General features: G+C 42.3%; 1 protein-coding gene across 1 annotated transcript in view; it reads right to left on the bottom strand.

The window, feature by feature from the left end:
* The window catches only part of FGF5 (fibroblast growth factor 5), a 118,356-nt gene extending 110,452 nt beyond the window's left edge, over positions 1–7,904 (bottom strand). The window contains exon 1 of the mRNA XM_075284084.1: positions 7,301–7,904. Coding sequence (XP_075140185.1) covers positions 7,301–7,610 — 310 coding nt within the window. The 5' untranslated portion in view covers positions 7,611–7,904. The remainder of the gene's footprint in view (positions 1–7,300) is intronic.
* Between the last annotated feature and the right edge of the window lie 11,008 nt (positions 7,905–18,912).

The following is an 18,912-nucleotide window of genomic DNA, read 5'->3' as shown; positions in this document are numbered from 1 at the left end:
AGTCATGTGACTGGGGCTTTACAGATCTTGTACTGAAAGGTAAAGGTCTCTGCATTCTGTACTTTTAAACAATTAATTTTCACTATTTACATCGCACAGGATCTGTTTTATAGTTTACCGTGCAATGTTATTACATCCTGTACTAATTTCACGTCTGCTATAAAACAAATACTGTGTGATATACATAGTGAGGGGACCCCACACAGTACAATCTGCCCCTCAGTGGCCCCCCACACAGTACAATCTGCCCCTCAGTGGCCCCCCACAAAGTACAATCTGGCCCACAGTGGCCCCCACACAGGATTATACCTGTATACTCCACAGTAGCCCCCTCCCACACAGCATGAACTGGTCCACAGTAGCCCCCTCCCACACAGCATGAAAGTCTACAGTAGCCCCCTCCCACACAACATGAAAGGTCCACAGTAGCCCCCTCCCATACAGCATAAAATGGTCCACAGTAGCCCCCTCCCACACAACATGAACTGGTCCACAGTAGCCCCCTCCCACACAACATGAAATGGTCCACAATAGCCCCCTCCCACACAACATGAAATGGTCCACAGTAGCCCCCTCCCACAGAGCATGAAAGATCCACAGTAGCCCCCTCCTACACAACATGAAATGGTCCACAGTAGCCCCCTCCCACACAACATGAAATGGTCCACAGTAGCCCCCTCCCACACAGCATGAAATGGTCCAGAGTAGCCCCCTCCCACACAACATGAACTGGTCCACAGTAGCCCCCTCCCACAGAGCATGAAAGATCCACAGTAGCAGCATAAAATGGTCCACAGTAGCCCCCTACCCGCACAGCATGAAAGTCTACAGTAGCCCCCTCCCACACAACATGAAAGGTCCACAGTAGCCCCCTCCCATACAGCATAAAATGGTCCACAGTAGCCCCCTACCCACACAGCATGAAAGTCTACAGTAGCCCCCTCCTACACAACATGAAATGTCTACCGTTGCCCCCCTCCCCTGACAGTGCAAACAAACACAATATAGTTACCTGAAGAGCTGCCGGGTGTTCTCTCTTCTGTTCACTGCGCGCGCTGATGACTTACGTCATCACGCCCGCGCTTGTTCAGAGGTCACACTCTGTAGTCAGTGTAGGCCGCGTAGTACGCGTGGCCTACACTGAGCTACACTGACAGCTTTCAGCTGGATGCGCATTTGCACAACCAGCTGAAGGCAGCGATCGCTCACTAACGGGGAATCCTGCATCGGATTCGCCGTTAGTGAGCGATCAGGGCGACAGCACGCGTGCCAGCAGAGGGGGCTCTGCGTGCCCTCTCTGGCACGCGTGCCATAGGTTCGCCATCACTGCTATAGATAGGTCGTTGGTATGAAAAATCATTTTAGGGACAGAAAACCCCCATTGACATTGATAATTTTCTGTAAAAAAGCCATTACAAAAGTCATGTTAAAATTTCTTGACACAGTGTCACTTGTCACAAGTTTTCTGCAGCTGTATAAGTCAGTATTTGCTCATTTTATTCTACAGGAGTTAACTGTCAACAATTTTGTAAAACTTCCTTCCCCTATGCCAACCACTATAATATGTGTTATATAGTATATATAATGTCTATCTGTAAATGTCTCTATCTTATTAAATATTTGGATATGCATAAATTTGAAAAGAGCATTGCAAAACTTTTTGGACTATAGACCTTTTGGAGCATGCCCATTTTTGTGATATAGACATATAGACGTATGCAGCCTCTCCGCCGTGAAACTGTTTTTTTTTTTTTTTGTTTTTTTTTTGCACGGACACAAAGTTGGACATGCAGGACTTTGTGTCCGTGCAAAAAAACTGGTTTCATGGTGGAGAGGCTGCATACAGAAACCGGAGTTTGCTTTAAAAATCCATTGGAATGAATGGGTTTTTAAACTGACCACCAGCAAGCCGTCCACAAGTTATTTTTCCTGTAATTTCAACAAAATCACAGCGGATGGACAGTGGCGCAAGTGTAAACGCCCCCTTAGACATCATATATTTTATTTTCTGAGATCAGTCATAATCATTGTCCGCAAAAGATATTGTCTGTAAGTAAAGATTTTATTGCCACAGCCTATTTTTAATTTTACTAAATCTTTTATGTCTCTATGTTAGGAGTTACTTTGTATGATTCCTGTTATTACTTTTAGTCATTATTAACATAATGAAATAATATCTAATGATCTCCTTGTGATGTAAGTAATAACTAGAGGACCATTTTCATCCGTGTCACCCAGGAGACAGCATTTTATCATTCACTGTGTACTGTTCCCCAGTGTCCAGAAGAGTAGAGCTGTGAAATAGAAAAAGCCAGCCTTGGAAATGTTTATAGTGCGTGCTGACAATTCAGATGAATGCCAAGTTGAGGTATTAGCAAAGCGAACACTATATTAAATGCTCATTCCCAGCCAAAGGGCACCATGGGAACTTGTTTTATTTGTGTTTATTATACAAAAGGCCAAGCAGAACAGGACCACAGATTCTTTAAAGCTGTTCAGCTTGTCCAGAAAACAGCATATTTTATGTTTCAACAATATACACAGATGCTGCTGGCTTCCTCCAAGATCTGCTGTGGTGAATCTGTCGGGAGTCGAGGGTTGGGAAGCTAGCTGATTGTGTAGACAATAACATGTGTTATATTTCTTCTATCACGCTATCATCATATCATAAATGTACTATTATTCTCACGAACTAAACCAAATGATGTTACAGTACATATTTCATTTAGAATGTCAGTCTGTAGGTTAAGTTGTGACATTAAATGAGATTTCAGCTAAGCAAAGAATAGGCCTAGAAGGAAAAACAATCAACTAAAAAATCCACTGAGATCACTGATTCACTGCAGAGGTAACGTGTGTGGATGACATACCGTGACTGCAGCATAATAGATATAGGATGTTGTAGAGCACCAATGCCAGCGGATTCAGTAGGTGAGTAATGGTTCAAATAGAATTTTAGCTATTTCACCCCCTCCTTGGCCATTTCTTTACTGAAGTTGATTATACTATTCACACAGTTCATCTTTCCTGTAAGGCTAGGTTCACATCTGTGTTCGGCTTTCCGTTCGGGGGGTCCGCTTGAGGACCTCCCAAATGGAAACCTAATTGGCATAAAAAAGCGGTTACCTTAGGAAACCCCCAGACCCCGTAGACTATAATTGGATCTGTGTGGTTTCCGCATGAAAAATGCTTGCAGTGCTTTTCTCCCCGTGTTTTCATGCGGAGAGGGCAACGGAATCCCCGAAAGCAGATTTGAACCGAGCCCAAATTAGCTTTTTCCATGTAGCACTTCCATATCTGGGAAAACGTATAACTTGATATAAATGTAGAGGTAGGAATAAAATAAACAATGGAGACACAGTGGTCAGAGACAAGTAGTATAAGGGGCTCAATATCAATCTCAGTAGCAACCCACATGATCACTGTAATGGTTTCCATTATAGGGTGACACCCTGGTTCTTTGTATTAGAGCCAGCATAGTGATGACATATCCTCTTTTATCAACCCTACAACAACTCCTGATAAATCCCACTGACTTATGATGAGGCCTGTCATGTTCTCCTTGGTGGTTCAGTACTTTTTACAGCAAAATACTACTGACTATGCTATTAATGTCATGAAGAATAATACCCCGATAGAATGTGAAAAAGTACCAATGTGAGCAAGTAAAATGATACACAATTCTAGTGTAGTATTGACATTTTTGATAGTAGGCCTTTATTTAGTAAGGGAATTTATTATGAATGTGAGCTTATAATAATGTGGATTTAGATTTAGCTGTGATTACTATTTTTTTTTTTAACACCCCAAAAACAAAAAAATCTCCTTCACTTTGCAATGACTGTTTTATTCATCCATTTTTATGTAGTGTTACGTATTGTTCACCATACAGTGTGATTACTTCCTCGTCCTGTGTGTTCCTGCTAGAGCACATTCAACTTCCATCCCAAAGCTTGCTGTTTGACCCTGTGTCTGTGCAGTAAATGTAATTTTGTGAAAAGCACCTGTTAAGTAGAGCTCCTAAATTCCCAGCATTGTTTCATGACATGAACACAAGGTCCCGTATTTCAGTGGCCTGTCAAACATATCAATCACAGCTTAAATCACAAACTATAGCGCCCCCATTCAGCATTGCTTGTGAAAGCTTCAATTTAGTGTCATTAAACCTAAACTATAGCTTATATTCAATATGTCTGTAAATGTATCAGGATATACTGTATATACTCTAAATACTCTAACCTGAAATATCTTTAGATCTTGAAACATGTGAAATAAAGTGCTAAATATAGGGGTGTACGCTTATTTTCCACATTATCCCCATTGTAGCCACCAAGCTTGAGATGGCTGCTTGCAGGGAACAATATACAATATATTATTCAAGTCTACTAGACTTCGCATTAAAGATGAAACAAATATAAATTAGCAAATTAAAATTGTCTTGTAGAAATGTTATATCTATGGAAATCAGACATCAACTGAGGTCAAAATAATGTTTATTGTCAAATGGACCATGTTCACTTTGCTTCATAATTGCCATTGGGCCAGTTTCATAGAAAGCCATATAATCTACCAGAATGTTATGGGATGAATTTCTGTCCAGATTAGTGAGGAATATTTTGATATGAACATGCAACCTGCAAGTTAATACTTAGATAAAACTGAAATCTCACTGGCAGAATAGTAATGCTAATAATATGACCACAAAGGCACTAATAGAACAAATTATAACCTGGACTACCTGTTTCAGTTTGCTATGTCGGAATGATACTGGTGTTGTTTCTTTATTACTTATAATAGCTACATTGCTTTTTGATGGACCTTATTACTTTTATGAGATTAGAACTGATGCCAGAATACTAATTTGCCCCACTTTATATGCCATTAGTAACACCTTTTTACAGAATACAAAAACAAGACATATCCCTCCAACACTGGACATTTTTTCTTACATATTTTCCTTTTTTTTTTTCTTTTCTTTTCTTTACCAAAATGTATCAATGTATCAGAAACAGTTAAAAACAAAAGAGGAAACATTGTAATGTAAAAGAAACAAGGTGTAATTTTTTCAATAACTTGTGAAATTACTACAGAGCAGAGATGAGATTAAGGCGTATTATATCACATTTAGTTTCAGTACTTTGATTTTGTACAGTAGCTCTGTTATGTGCCTGGGTCCGCAGCCGGATATATGTATGCGTAGCTTCTACCTTCTCCTGTGTAATCTTTATAGATTACAAATTGGCGGCACATTCTGCTTTATACATTTCTAGTAAACTTTGCAGTACTGTACATCTTCTGAATACTTTAAAGTGATGAATATTGGCAGTAGTTTATCCCAAATTAATAGGATCTGTAAAATGATCCATCAGGATCAGTTATTTACTGGAAAAATAGAAATTACGTTTTCCGTAAAATTCTAACAACAGTGTAATATAAAACCAACAGGTAAAAGTTTTGCTAGTTTTCTAGTTAAATGGTGAAGACTATATTGGTATATTACATTGTGTTTATCAATCTTATATTCATATTTACCAATACTAATGCACTTAATCCTACAGTAATGTGTTACAAACATAACAAATGTTATAGTAAGAATAAATATTATTTTATGCTGTTAATATGTTATTATCGCTTATAACAATACTAATAATTGTAAGATCCTCTTACACCACTGCGTTTCTAATGTCGACAATAGAGCATCATTTCAACATTTAATTTCTTAATTGAGCATATCAATATACAGTACATATAAAAATACAGTACATACAGTACATATACAGTATATACAGTACATAAATAAAAATACAGTACATACAGTATATACAGTACATATATAGAATTACCGTACATACAGTTAATATAAAGTATATACGGTACATATATAGCACTACAGTATATACAGTACATATATTAAAATAAGGTACATGTAAACTTTAAAAAAAAAACTACTATTCCAAAACTTCTCAGTTCTCTGACAGGCTGAGAACTACTTGACAGAATATAATATTATGCATTACAGTATCTGCTTTTACCCTATGCATTTAGAATACTTCTAAATACTTTCTACCTTTAAGTTCTTCAGTAAAACTCATTTTAGATTGTCCTGACAACTGGATAATTCCTTTTCATTTGGTCTGAATAAAACATAAGTTTCAAAGGCTTATAATCCATTCCAAAAACCCCTCATTTCAGTCTCACAAGGCAAAATCCATCATGCTGAGCTACTTACTGAAGTGTGGAAAGATTATGTGACTCTGATAAAGTATCTAGTGTTGATGTGAAATAATTATTGATATACAGTATATGTAGCTTAGTGGTTCAGGGTGCTAAGGAAACATCAAGAATTATTACCAATTGGGGGTTTACACTTGATGGATCATAATATATACACAGTCAGATAAAGGAGAAGTGGAGAATAGAAAAAAGTGGAGAGATACATAAGGAAAAAGAGATGCTGTGTGTATACTATACATAGGTATTGTGATGGCTTAGGTCAGTCTCTTAAGGACCTCACAAGTGCAATGAAGGATATAATGTGCATTGTCTGCTGTGTTAGATGATTATGTTTGTAAGGAAACCGGGCTTTAATAATTGATAAGAGGCTTTTAAACTTTATGTCTACTATACAAGGAGATCTTATGGAATGCTTCATGTTTTCTCTTATTCATCTTACACCTAACTTAAGTTTTAATTTTTACAAAACTACAACTAGAGCAATAATAATAATAATATTATTAATAATAATAATAATAGTTGATAATGATAATTAATAAATGAAGGGTATACTGTGCTAACAAGCACTATGTACACTTCTCATATACAGATGAAACTGTGGATTTACTGTGTAGCCCTGCTGTAATGGTTATTATTCCATATTAAAACTGTTTCACTCACTTTTCCAAAGCATTTCATTGACTACATTCCATGTATTGAATAAAATGTACAAAGCCATTAGCTTAGATAAAACATATTAAGCAGTGGTGTTTGTGTGTAGACAGCTAAAGACATAGAGTTCATGTACTATAACTAAATGTGATATACAGACATGTAGTACAACTGTTACCTGAAACAAATACACATTGATGCTATATATCTACCAATATTTTTAATAGTTATAGTATATCTAATATATAAGGCATGTGTTACTATACGTTTCAATAGCCATGAATAATGATTTCCTTGAGGAAAAGTGTCAGTCAGCAGCAGGTCAGATAAACAGATCAGCATGGTTCACTTACTTTACACTGGAGGAAAACAGATATGTGCTAACTAGGAAGTATACTGAACATAAACAACTTACTTAAATGATTTGCCTCATGTGAGCCATTGACTTTGCCATCCGGGTGGATTTGGAGATGGAATCCAATTCCTACTCTGCAGTATAGACTGCCAGTCCTGCGCCCGGCTGTGCTCCACTGGGAACCGCTGATCTCTGATCCCAAGGATGGTAAGGAGGCAGAGGAGGCTATGGCACTGGTTATCTGGTTACTGGAGCCCTTCACAAACTGCTCCTTGGCTTTTTTCTGCTTGGGAGCTGCTAATATTACTGTCCAGAGATGGGATGTAGAGAGGAAGAATAATGTGACAGAACACAGTGAAGGCAATCTCATTCTTTCAATAGGGAATATCCCAAGTGCATTTTGCTGCCCCAGTGGCTCCTGCAGCAGTGTGTCTGTAGCTCGGTGTTTGCTTGTAGAAATGATAGGTATGGCTCACTGCTAACCTGAGCACTGGTACTGCTAGAGATATTTATAACACTGGTGATCTCACAGAAGGATGTCTGCCTGCAGCACCAGCCAGATCAGAAAGGCAATGCTGCTGTCATGCTCTCTTGGTAGAGGTGTCCTAAGAAGTAAGAAGTCTCCTTCAAGTTGGATCTGTTAGCAGAACTGTGGTGGGTACAGTGCCACCCCTGGGGGATTGGAAAAACTCCATAGATCACATGGAGGGGGATCCCAGCTGGACACAGATGTCTTCCATCTCACCAGAAAGAAAATGTGGGCGAATCCAAAATCCACAAGAGGAGTGGTGGTTTCCTGCAGATTCCCAGGGGAGGGCGCTGCTGCATAGTATTCATTACCTGACCTAGCAGTCAGTGGGACAGGCTGATACTGGAGCATCCTAGTCCGTGCAGTCCTGCTATATACGGTCCATACCATCTTATTCACTGTGGCCGGGGCACTACTTGTCTTCACCCTTTATACAGATATATCCTGTATAGAGTAAAGTCATTCTCCAGTGTATTAGACAAGAGGTTCTGCAGACTCCGCCATGGTCAGAGCATTGGTGCTTGTGTATATCATAGAGGCTCTGTACATTTCCTATATACCTGCACTTGTGTACAGAGCCCAGGTCTCTGCTCTGTAATATGCAGAACGAATGAGCCATAGCCTTTCCTCAGAGCACATTGTGAGTCATGGGAAGGACCACGATGAATGATTGATGACAAATCACACTGGACTCATCCTTAAGAAACCTGAGAGGGAAGAGTCTTCTACTCTCCAAAAATCAATCTGTCATTTGTTGGTGTAGATCTTACTGAAAAGCTGAGGGGTAAGATTACCAGAATAGAACTTTTATTCCGTAGACATTAAGGACATGAGGAAAGCGGAGCACTACATCCCCAAATAATAAGGAGAAGCTGCTGAGCAAGGAGAGCCTTAGAGGAATGCACTACACCAGGGAGAATACATGGCTGTCTACCTCCTGCAGTAGCCCCATGGCGGGAGTGTGTGCTAGTACTGGAGTATGTAGGAGATAATACGTAACATCCACTCCCGAGCCCAGAGCCTGAGGCAGCCGAGCCGCACGAGGCAGACACAACTCCGGCTATTTCAAAGCCTTGTCACTCCCCTCATGACCACGCCTCTTTCACCAAGAGGCCCGCGCTGATTGGTCCTCCCGGGTAAACTGCTGCGATAAGTAGAGGGGCCTGCTGAGGAATTAACCCATTCAGCAGCTGTATGAAGCAGAACAGCTACTGTGTGACTGATGGAGAGAGACTTTCCCTTTGTATCCATCATTATTGGTTTCAATGTTAAGGTGAAAAACCCTTCTGAGGGTTTTCTGTGGTAGTTTGTTGATGGAAAAGAAAGCGGAATTCACAGTGGTCCCCTAGGTAAGGTCTGGTTAACTTCTGTATTCGGTATTCTGTTGGGGGAGACCGCTTGGGCACCCCCTAAACAGAATACCAAATGCATTGACAAGCGGTGAGCTTATGAAAGCACACGGACCCCAAAGACTATAATGTGTTTTCTGTGCGCTGTCTGCACGAGTCATGTGGAGAGGAAAGTAGTTCATGAAGTAGTTCATCGCGCGGAAAACACACGGACCCCAAAGACTATAATGTGTTTTCTGTGCGCTGTCTGCACGAGTCATGTGGAGAGGAAAGTAGTTCATGAAGTAGTTCATCGCGCGGAAAACACACGGACCCCATTATAGTCAATGCGTTCGGTATTCCTTTCAGGAGGTCCCCAAGCAGACTCTCCAAACAGAATACCGAACACCAATGTGAACCAGGCCTTAGCGTAGCACCCCACTCACCCTGGGATGGCACAGTACACTCACTATACATCATATACATAGTTATCTCAACCATATAAAACTTAAAGGGATTCTATCATTAAAATGCAATTTTTTGTGACTAACAGGTAAGAACAGCCAAGAAAATGGCTGCTTAAACCAGGCAGGCATGCGCAGAGGCTCGACGGCAGAGCCAACTTGCGCATGCGTAGAAGTTTTCAAGCAAAGGCCGGAACAAGACGCGTGAAGAGGCCGTTCCAGAAAAAGATGGAGGTGTCGTTGGAGAGTTCTCTCGCAGCATTGGGGACACCCCCATTGCTGTTTGAGCGCTGGGGACTGCCCCCAGGACTGCGAGAGAACTTATTTGCATACCCAAGAAAACTGGGATTTCTACCAAACAGCAGCGTGGAGAAGACATCTTAAGGTAGGAGAAGAATAGCCTTTCTTAAGGCTATTCCTACGTGTTAGTCACAAAAAAACTGCATTTTAATGATAGGATCCCTTTAAGAAGCTAAACCATTTACTTGTTTATAACATAGACAGATTGATAAGCTGAGATGACATCTAGGTGCAGAGTCAGGCCAACCATTACCCTTCCTCCCTGGGCCCCATCTTCTTAAAGGTGTTGTCCCATCTCAAGGATTCTATCTATACTGCTAGCTTATGTGGATTTAAGACTTTTCCTAAATACGTTGCTTCAGCAAAACTGCTTTGTTAGGCTGCTATCTGAGATTATTCACTTCATTGCTTACACTGTGTCTCCATAACCACGGACCTGAAGATGGTCTTTTCTCTCTGCCCAGCACAAGTGACATAGCTCCCTGCTCTCAGAAGGGGAGCTGAGTGCTCGGTGCTTGTATTTCTGAGCTGTTTATCTCCCTCTTCCAGTTATCAGGTCTGCTAATTGATTTTTGCTGATAAGGATGAGACAGGGAGTCTGTTACCTCTGTATGTAACACAGACCTAAAACTGAGTTTATTGCAAGCTAACTCTTGGTCCTGTAGCATGTAAGTTTGGGACTCTCATCACCTATCAAATCCAGCTCTACCACATCAGCTTCTTATTGTGCATCTTCCAGTGATACTGTGCTAATTTATTTACAACCATCCCTCATTACTGACTGCAAACATGTACTGCTATGAAGAAAGAGTGCAGACCTGGCTTTGTCTGGGAGACAGCAAGTGAAACCCCACCCACCAATTCACTGAGAAAACCAGGAAGTGAACATGGGGATGGGATTGCATGAATCCCATCCCCTTTGCTTGCACTGTAAAACGCCGCAATTTTTCCCACAGCGTCTCCGCTGTGGGCAAATCGCGGCGTTTACATCCCGTGGGGCTCCGGCATTAATCACATTGCAGGGCTCCCCCCAATCATCTTCGAGAATCTGCTGCTGCCTTAGGACTACTGCTGTGCTGACAAATATCCTTGAGTCACAGAGCTGAAAGGGAAGACAAGGGTTAGGTAGCAAGTTACTAACAGGATCCCTAAGTTACTAACATGGCAGACACAATAGATAGCAAGAGATGGGCACCACTCTACTCCTGGTACAAAATGAATGGTTTTTAGGAGTTTGAGAAAGAGTCTAAGGCTCAGTTCACATTTGCATTCGGGGATTCCGTTCACCTCTCTGTATGAAAAATGCGTAGAGAAAAGTACTAAAAGCAGCACTTTACTCTCCGCATTTTTCCTGTGGAAACCGAGTGGACCCCATTATAGTCTGAGGGGTCCAAGTGAATAAAGCCTCAGGTAATGTTTGCATGTGTCATGGGCCTTGGTGATATCATATAACCAGTGTAAGCCGATGTCTGGTCAGGTAGGTGAGATGAGAAAACTCCAGAAAGAACAGTTGTCAGCAGATAACTATTTTCTGCTGAGGGTTATTTCAAAGTTCCAGTTAGTGGGCTGGATTTTTAGGAATGACAGGTAGGTTGGTAGTGGGACCTGTCATTCCACCCCCCTCCAGTCCATACTTTGGGAATTTTCCGGCAGTGACTCAGCTGTTGAGAGTCTCCTCGTCAAGGAGGCTTAAGAAGTCAGCTCCAGCAGCAGACTTTGGGCAGAGCTTGGCTGGAGAACCAACAGAGGGGTCATATTTTTGGAGCTGTATCCTGAGTGATTCTACTGGCCTTTGGATTTCTGTTATTCTAGGTGAGGTAACCTATTCTATGTTTAGTTAGAGCCTAGCCGGGCAGGTAGTTATTTTTGTATTGTTTCCTTTTGTTGCTGCACTATATTTTTGAGTGAAAATAAACTACCTTTGTTTTGGACTAAAGAAACTGGACTTTGGGGTCTATGCCACCCCACCTAGCAACCCCAGACCCTGACAATAGTAGTATGATTGTTTAGTGCTGTATGTGCAGCTCCAGATAAACTGGTCACAGATTAATGCAGAAAAAATGATTGTCCAGCGTTAACTGATTAAACTAATGAGATGATGCAGTCTGCAGCACTTGGTATCAAACAGTGCTCCATGGTACTGAGATCTGGCACACAGGGGATTTACCTATTAGTGCTACCTGTATAACTATTATATAGGTACAGTACAGCCCAAAAGTTTGGACACACCTTCTCATTCAAAGAGTTGTCACAGAGGCATCACAACTATGAATTAACACATGTGGAATTATATACTTAAAGGGGTTGGCCACGTTCAAACCAATATTGACAAACAAATGTACAATAATAAGATATACAATTTTCCAATACACTTTCTGTATCATTTCTTCACGGTTTTCTAGATCTCTGCTTTTTTTTAACTCATTGTGTTACTTCTAGAAGATAAAACTCTGACCATGGTGATTTACAGTCCATGGTCATGTGATGAGCACACAGGTGCACAGCTGATTACCAGACAGATGTCTGATTGTTGTGCTGTGACTATAAGGAGCTGCACCTGTGCTAGCAAAGACGAGCCTGCGGCAAATCAACGCTGGTTCTGCAGCAGGCTCGTCCTTGCTAGTCAGGAGAGCTGGCAGCTTGCTGTTATGAGGGAGCTGACTCTCTTTCTCATAGGAATGAATTGACCAGCGTTGATTGGCCAGTGTACAGCATTCGCCTACCAACGCTGGTCCTGCCGGAGGCTGCTCACTGTGTATCTGTAGTCGCTAGCATTGTGATTGGCTAGCACACAAAAGAAAGCGGATCCCCTTCAGGTCCGATCTTGGGAGTGGGCGGTGATTGTATGGGGAGTGTAATTCTTCTCCTAGCCGGGGCCTTTGGACGAATTGCTGATTACAACAGTTATGTTTAAGTTGTCTTTACGCATAAGTCCTCTTTGAAGATGGATAAACTGGTACAAATTAAACAGTTTAATGAAGATCTATACTGTATGTGTCTGCTTATAATCTGTGCCCCTTTCCTTTTAAAGTTAGTGATTATAAGTAGAGGTGGGCGAACAATGAAATTTCGATATTCGTGTCGAATAGCCCCTCAATATTCGACTATTCGAACGAATATCGAACACCATTATAGTCTATGGGGAAAAACCGTTCGTCTCAGGGGAACCCACAATTCGACTCAGGAGGGTCACCAAATCCACTATGACACCTGAGGAAATGATGCCAACACCACTGGAATGCAACTGGGACAGCAGGGGAAGCATGCCTGGGGGCATCGAACAAGCCCAAGTCACAGTTTTACCCCACCATCAATCAACTACACACTTTCCACACTCAAAAAAAACACTATGAAAGTGGAAAAATACCTGGAAACCTTCTTTCCTCCCCAATTGGATGGACAGAAATCCAAATTTTAAGCTAAAGAAACACTACCAAGCACCCCTTTAAATCACGTTGCCCATGACAACCACAGATGGAATAGGCAATGGGAAATCCAACAATACCCACCCTTAACTGTCATTGTGTATGTGTGTGTGATTTGGTAAGACCTCAAAAATTCACTTTTCTGGCCTTTAACGTGATCCCTTCCAAATTAAGTTAGAGGCCTTTAAGCTGAGCTACCAGCAGAGATTGAGGCCCTTTAGGTCATTTCAGCCTTTTACCAGCAGAGTTTTAGGCCCTTTAACTTAGTTCAGCCTTGCACCAGCAGAGTTTTTTGCCCTTTGGGTGAGTTGTGCCTTGCACCAGCAGAGTGTTAGCCCCTTTAAAATTCTTAGCCCCTAAAACGGTGGTTCCAGAACCATCACTCTCATTGTGTGGGATTGATGCAGTGGATTGGAGTGAGGACCCAGACATTGACCTTGATTTGGATTGGGAAATTGATAACATTTTGACATCAAGTCCTGGGGGTAACTTTTATTTAGAGGACCGCAAAGGTGGAGAATTCGCTGCAACCACTTCTACCGGTAATGGTCCTCTAATATGGGACTCTACATTACCTCTACAGGGTTCTGATCAGGTGTTAATAGTCCAAACAACATGCTCCAGTACTTTAGATGTAGATCAGAAACCACTTTCCCTTCCAACACCAGATTTAAGGGCCCCTTCACACTACTGATACGCTGCCTGATTCTGAACATTAAAACACGGTCAGAATCAGCGCGTATAAAGCAGATCCCATTCATTTCTATGGGGAGCTGGCATACGAGCGCTCCCCATTGAAATGAATGGGCTACTTTTTACTCTACGAGCGCTCCCATTGAAGTGAATGGGAAGCGCTCACGTGTACGGCTCGGACTGAGCCGAGCGCCGGGCCCCTTCACACGGCGAGCCGTACACGTGAGCGCTTCCCATTCACTTCAATGGGAACGCTCATAGAGTAAAAAGCAGCCCATTCATTTCAATGGGGAGCACTTGTATGCCGGCTCCCCATTGAAATGAATGGGATCTGCTTTATACGCGCTGATTCTGAACGTGTTTTAACGTTCAGAATCAGGCAGCGTATCAGTAGCGTGAAGGGGCCCTAACCAAGCTTCTTCATCATCATCATCATCATCATCATCATCATCATCATCATCCTGCTGAGATGGAGCCACTAGAAAACCTTGCCTTCCAAGGCATGTTCTGGAACTGTGACAGAGCCAAATCTAAACACAGAGTCCTTTGGAACTGAACAAAATTCACCAGCAGTGCTTTTGGCCCTTAGGGTGAGTTGAGCCTTGCACCAGCACGTGTCCCATAACATCAGGCAGACCCTAATTTCTGCGCTTTGCACAAAGTCCCACTTGACCACCGACACGTGGACAAGTGCATGCGGCCAGGGACGCTACACCTCAATCATGGCACACTGGCTGAATGTACTGGAGGCTGGGACCGGGTCACAAACTGTGCAGGCCTGCCTTGTCTCCCCGCCCAATATTCCTGGCAAGAGTGCTGAAACACCACCCTCCTCCTCCGCCGTTAAATCGACCCCAGCTACGAGCTGGAAACGCTGCAACACTGGCGTGGGGAGACGTCAGCAGGCCGTGCTGAAGCTCATCAGATTGGGGGACAGACAGCACACTGCCTCCGAGGTGAGGGTTGCGATCCTGGATGATATGGCAATGTGGTTTTCGCCGCTGCAACTGGGCCCAGACATTTTTTCGTGTGTGATAATGGCCGGAACCTGGTAGCGGCTCTGGACCTTGCCAACCTCCAACACGGTCCATGCCTGGCCCACGTTTTCAACTTATTGGTGCAATAAACAAACTGAATTTCTGTGTTTTGGGGGTACACACCGTGGATATCTGGACTGAGCGTACATAACCGGACCTAATTGCTGTGTATCCCTGTTAGATGTTTGGAGGGACACCCCGTGGAAAGCTGGGTTGAGCGTACATAGCCAGACTGAATTGCTTTGTATCCCTGTTGGGTGTTTGGGGGAGACACCCCGTAGAAAGCTGGGTTGAGCGTATATAGCTAGACCTAATTGCTCTGTATCCCTGTTAGTTTTTGGGGGGACACCCCATGGAAAGCTGGGTTGAGCGTATATAGCCAGACTGAATTGCTCTGTATCCCTGTTAGGTGTTTGGGGGGACAGTCGGCGGAAAGCTGGGTTGAACGTATATATAGCCGGACTGAATTGCTCTGTATCCCTGATAAGTGTTTGGGGGGGACACCCCGTGGAAAGAGCTGGGTTGAGCATATATAGCTGGACTGAATTGCTCTGTATCCCTGTTAGTTTTTTGGGGGACACCCCGTGGAAAGCTCAACTCCCCTCCCTGCAGTGTATAGCTCTGAAAAGAGATGTTGTTTTTCTTCAGTTTTTCCCTGCCTACTAGAAGCTAATCCCTCTGTAGCCTTCTGCAGCTATGTCTCTCTCCCTATGTGTCACCGCAAATGTGACGAAGGTGGCGGACGCTATTCTTATAAATCCGAGGTCACATGTTTTCACTAGCCAATGGGTTTTTTCAATTTTTTTTTTTTAATGCCTACGTTGTCGTAGTTCCTGTCCCACCTCCCCTGCACAGTTATTGGTGCAAAAAACGTGCCAGGGAAGGTGGGAGGGGATACAAATTTTTACTGCGTTTGCCGCGTGGTATTCAATTGGAATCAAATACCTCGAACGGCCTGATATTCGATCGAATACCAATTCGATCGAACGGTGTTCGCTCATCTCTAATTACAGTATAAGAGCATGAGTCTGTAAAACGACGGTTGTAAAGAGAAACAGAAAAAAAGCAGACACTCAGATATTTCTGTTGTTAATGATGCTTTTTAATTTTTTTTATGTAGATTGTGAGCCCCACATAGGGCTCACAATGTACAATTTTTTTTTTTCCCTATCAGTATGTCTTTGGAATAAGGGATGGAAATCCATGCAAACATGGGGAGAACATACAAACTCCATGCAGATGGGTTTTTTGCCCTTGGCGGGATTTGAACACCAGGACTCCAGCGCTGCAAGGCTGCAGTGCTAACTAGAGATGAGCGAGTACTGTTCGGATCATCCGATCCGAACAGCACGCTCCATAGAGATGAATGGATGCACCTGGTACTTCCGCTTTGACGGCGGCTGGCCGCTTAACCCCCCGCGTTCCGGCTACGTCCATTCATTTCTATGCGAGCGTACTGTTCCGAACAGTACTCGCTCATCTCTAGTGCTAACCACTGAGCCACCGTGTGGCCACGATGTTTTATTAATTGTTGATGTATAGTATTGTTCTTTTTTCATTCACACATATGATGCCATGTTTTTAAGTCTTTGTAACAAAATGGTTAAAAGTTGTCAGTGTTAAATGTTATTGTTTTTAGCTGTGTATATGTGTCACATGTGCAGTCATTAGCTAATATGAGTATAAAAGATCGAAGACTTCCTAGTATGGTTGTAGCAAGCCTGAAGAAGTGTGTATAGCACACGAAACGGTCGCACTATTTTAAGTTGAAGAAATAAAGGTTTTCCTGTTTTTATGACACTGGTGGTGAGTGCCCTGCTATTTTTTCTAGTTATCTTTTCCTATCTGTCTAACCTATTAGGGACTGGTTACGTTATTATCTGGGCATCTAGTGGTTCGCATTTACAGTGGCATGCAAAAGTGTAGACCCCCCTGGTCAAAATGACTGTTACTGTCAACAGTTATGCAAGTTGAAGATAAAATGATCTTTAAAAGGCATAAAGTTAAAGACTAAACATTCTATAATTTTAAGCAATATCAGTGTGTTATTATGTTTGAGTACAATTTAGAGTGAAAAGGGGAGAGGAGTACCTTTCAAAAGTTTGGGAACTCTTGTAGATTTGTGTCCTCAGATAACTTTGACCAAGATCTCAGACCTTATATAGCCAGTTAGGTTTATGGCTTGTTCACTGCCATCATTAGGAAAGGCCAAGTGATGCAAATTTTACAGCTTCATAAATACCCAGCCTCCCCTAACCTTGTGCCAAAAAACAGCATCCATGGGTTCTTCTAAGCGCTGCCGAGCACTCTGGAAATGAAAATGGTGAATGCCCACAAAGCTGAAGAAGGCTATAAGAAGATTCAGCAACAACATTCTACACTAAACCTTCCCTTTATCTCGTGGATGTGCAGATGAACCCATCGTATTTCCTTCATCCTTCTTCCGGAAGATACACTCTCTTCATCTCATTGTTATGGCAAAAACCTTGAGCAAGAATGGCCTTCTCCCTATTAACCAAAAGTAAGATTGAGGATTTGCCAAGCCCGGCCTATATAACTTTCACAAGGCAATCAATCAATGGCTGGAGCTAACGGCCTCTAGTAACCCTCTAATACATTTAGAGATGGAAAAAAGCTTAATATAGCCATCCTATCAAATCTCCCTCTGGTCCCCTCACTTTGATTCCAAAATATAGCATGTCCTGAGTGATATCACTAGAGGTACAGTTCAAGCGTGGATGAAATTCATTACTTCTTGCAGACAAGCTAACCAACACTGCCCCCCTTAAGTCATTGGGCCTAATACCATGGTGACAGGTGAAGGGATTGGCCGTTCTCGAATTTCCATGGACACACCTACTCTCGACCGTACTACACAAAGTATCTCTGACCTCCTATGTGCCAGGCCTTTACTTCTTCCTCCCAAAGAAGAAACATGAATATATATCCTTTGTCCAATTATTAACCTTTGTCAGAAGATTTTTACTTCAAGTAGAACAGCCCCTCAAGCCCCCTCCTCCCAGAGAACAGCACTGGCTTGAGGACCTCTCTCATCCCCCTGGCCCAAGCTCTTGGTCGCTCTCTAATGTATGTGCATTTATGTATATACTTGCTTTTAAATCCCTCATCCCCCAAACCAGTGGTAGACTGAACTTGGCCACAAATTTTCTGATGTTGAGATAAAATACATGTTATCCCACCCACATGGTTTTTCTAGATATGTGAAGTTGCAAGAAAATTGTGTTAAGTTGTTAACCAGGTGGTACAGAACGCCAGTCCAAAAAAAATAAAAAAAAATAGATTAAACTTATCTCAGTCAGAACGTTTTTAGAGATGTGGATTGGCTGAAGGATCTTTCTCTCATATCTGGCTTACCTGTGCTAGTATCCAGCCCTTTTGAGGACCGTTCAATGGTGAGGTTAGAACTATTTGCTACAAAGACATTTCATTCCACTCTGAGATCATTCTCCTGTGACTCCTGGCCCCCAGTTATATGCTTTCAAAAGTTTGTCTGGTCACACGGTTCAAAACTGCAGCAAAATTACTCATCCCGCAAATATGGCTAGATACTGAACCTTCCTGCCTTCAACAATGGAAAGACAAATTACACCCATCGCACCAGACAGACCTTCCTTAAAACATCAGAACCTTCACTATTCACCTCTCCTGGCCCACTGTGGAAGGAAATTTATACACTTGAGAAAGGGCTATAAGCCAGAAATGCGTTGTGTGTGCTAATAAAGGAGTTTTATCTCACATTCACTGCCGAGTGCTGTATTTCCTTGGCCTAATCCCCTCAGGAGGTCAGTCCATTATATTCCAGTATCCATATGTCCCTGTGGCGTCCACAGCAACTGCCTTCGTTATCCATCATGCAGTTACTATAATGTACTAAA

This window comes from Leptodactylus fuscus, chromosome 1 (assembly GCF_031893055.1).
Source record: "Leptodactylus fuscus isolate aLepFus1 chromosome 1, aLepFus1.hap2, whole genome shotgun sequence".
Classification (NCBI taxonomy): domain Eukaryota; kingdom Metazoa; phylum Chordata; class Amphibia; order Anura; family Leptodactylidae; genus Leptodactylus; species Leptodactylus fuscus.
Note: the sequence above shows the minus strand (reverse complement) of the source record. Positions and strands in the feature narration are given on the sequence as shown.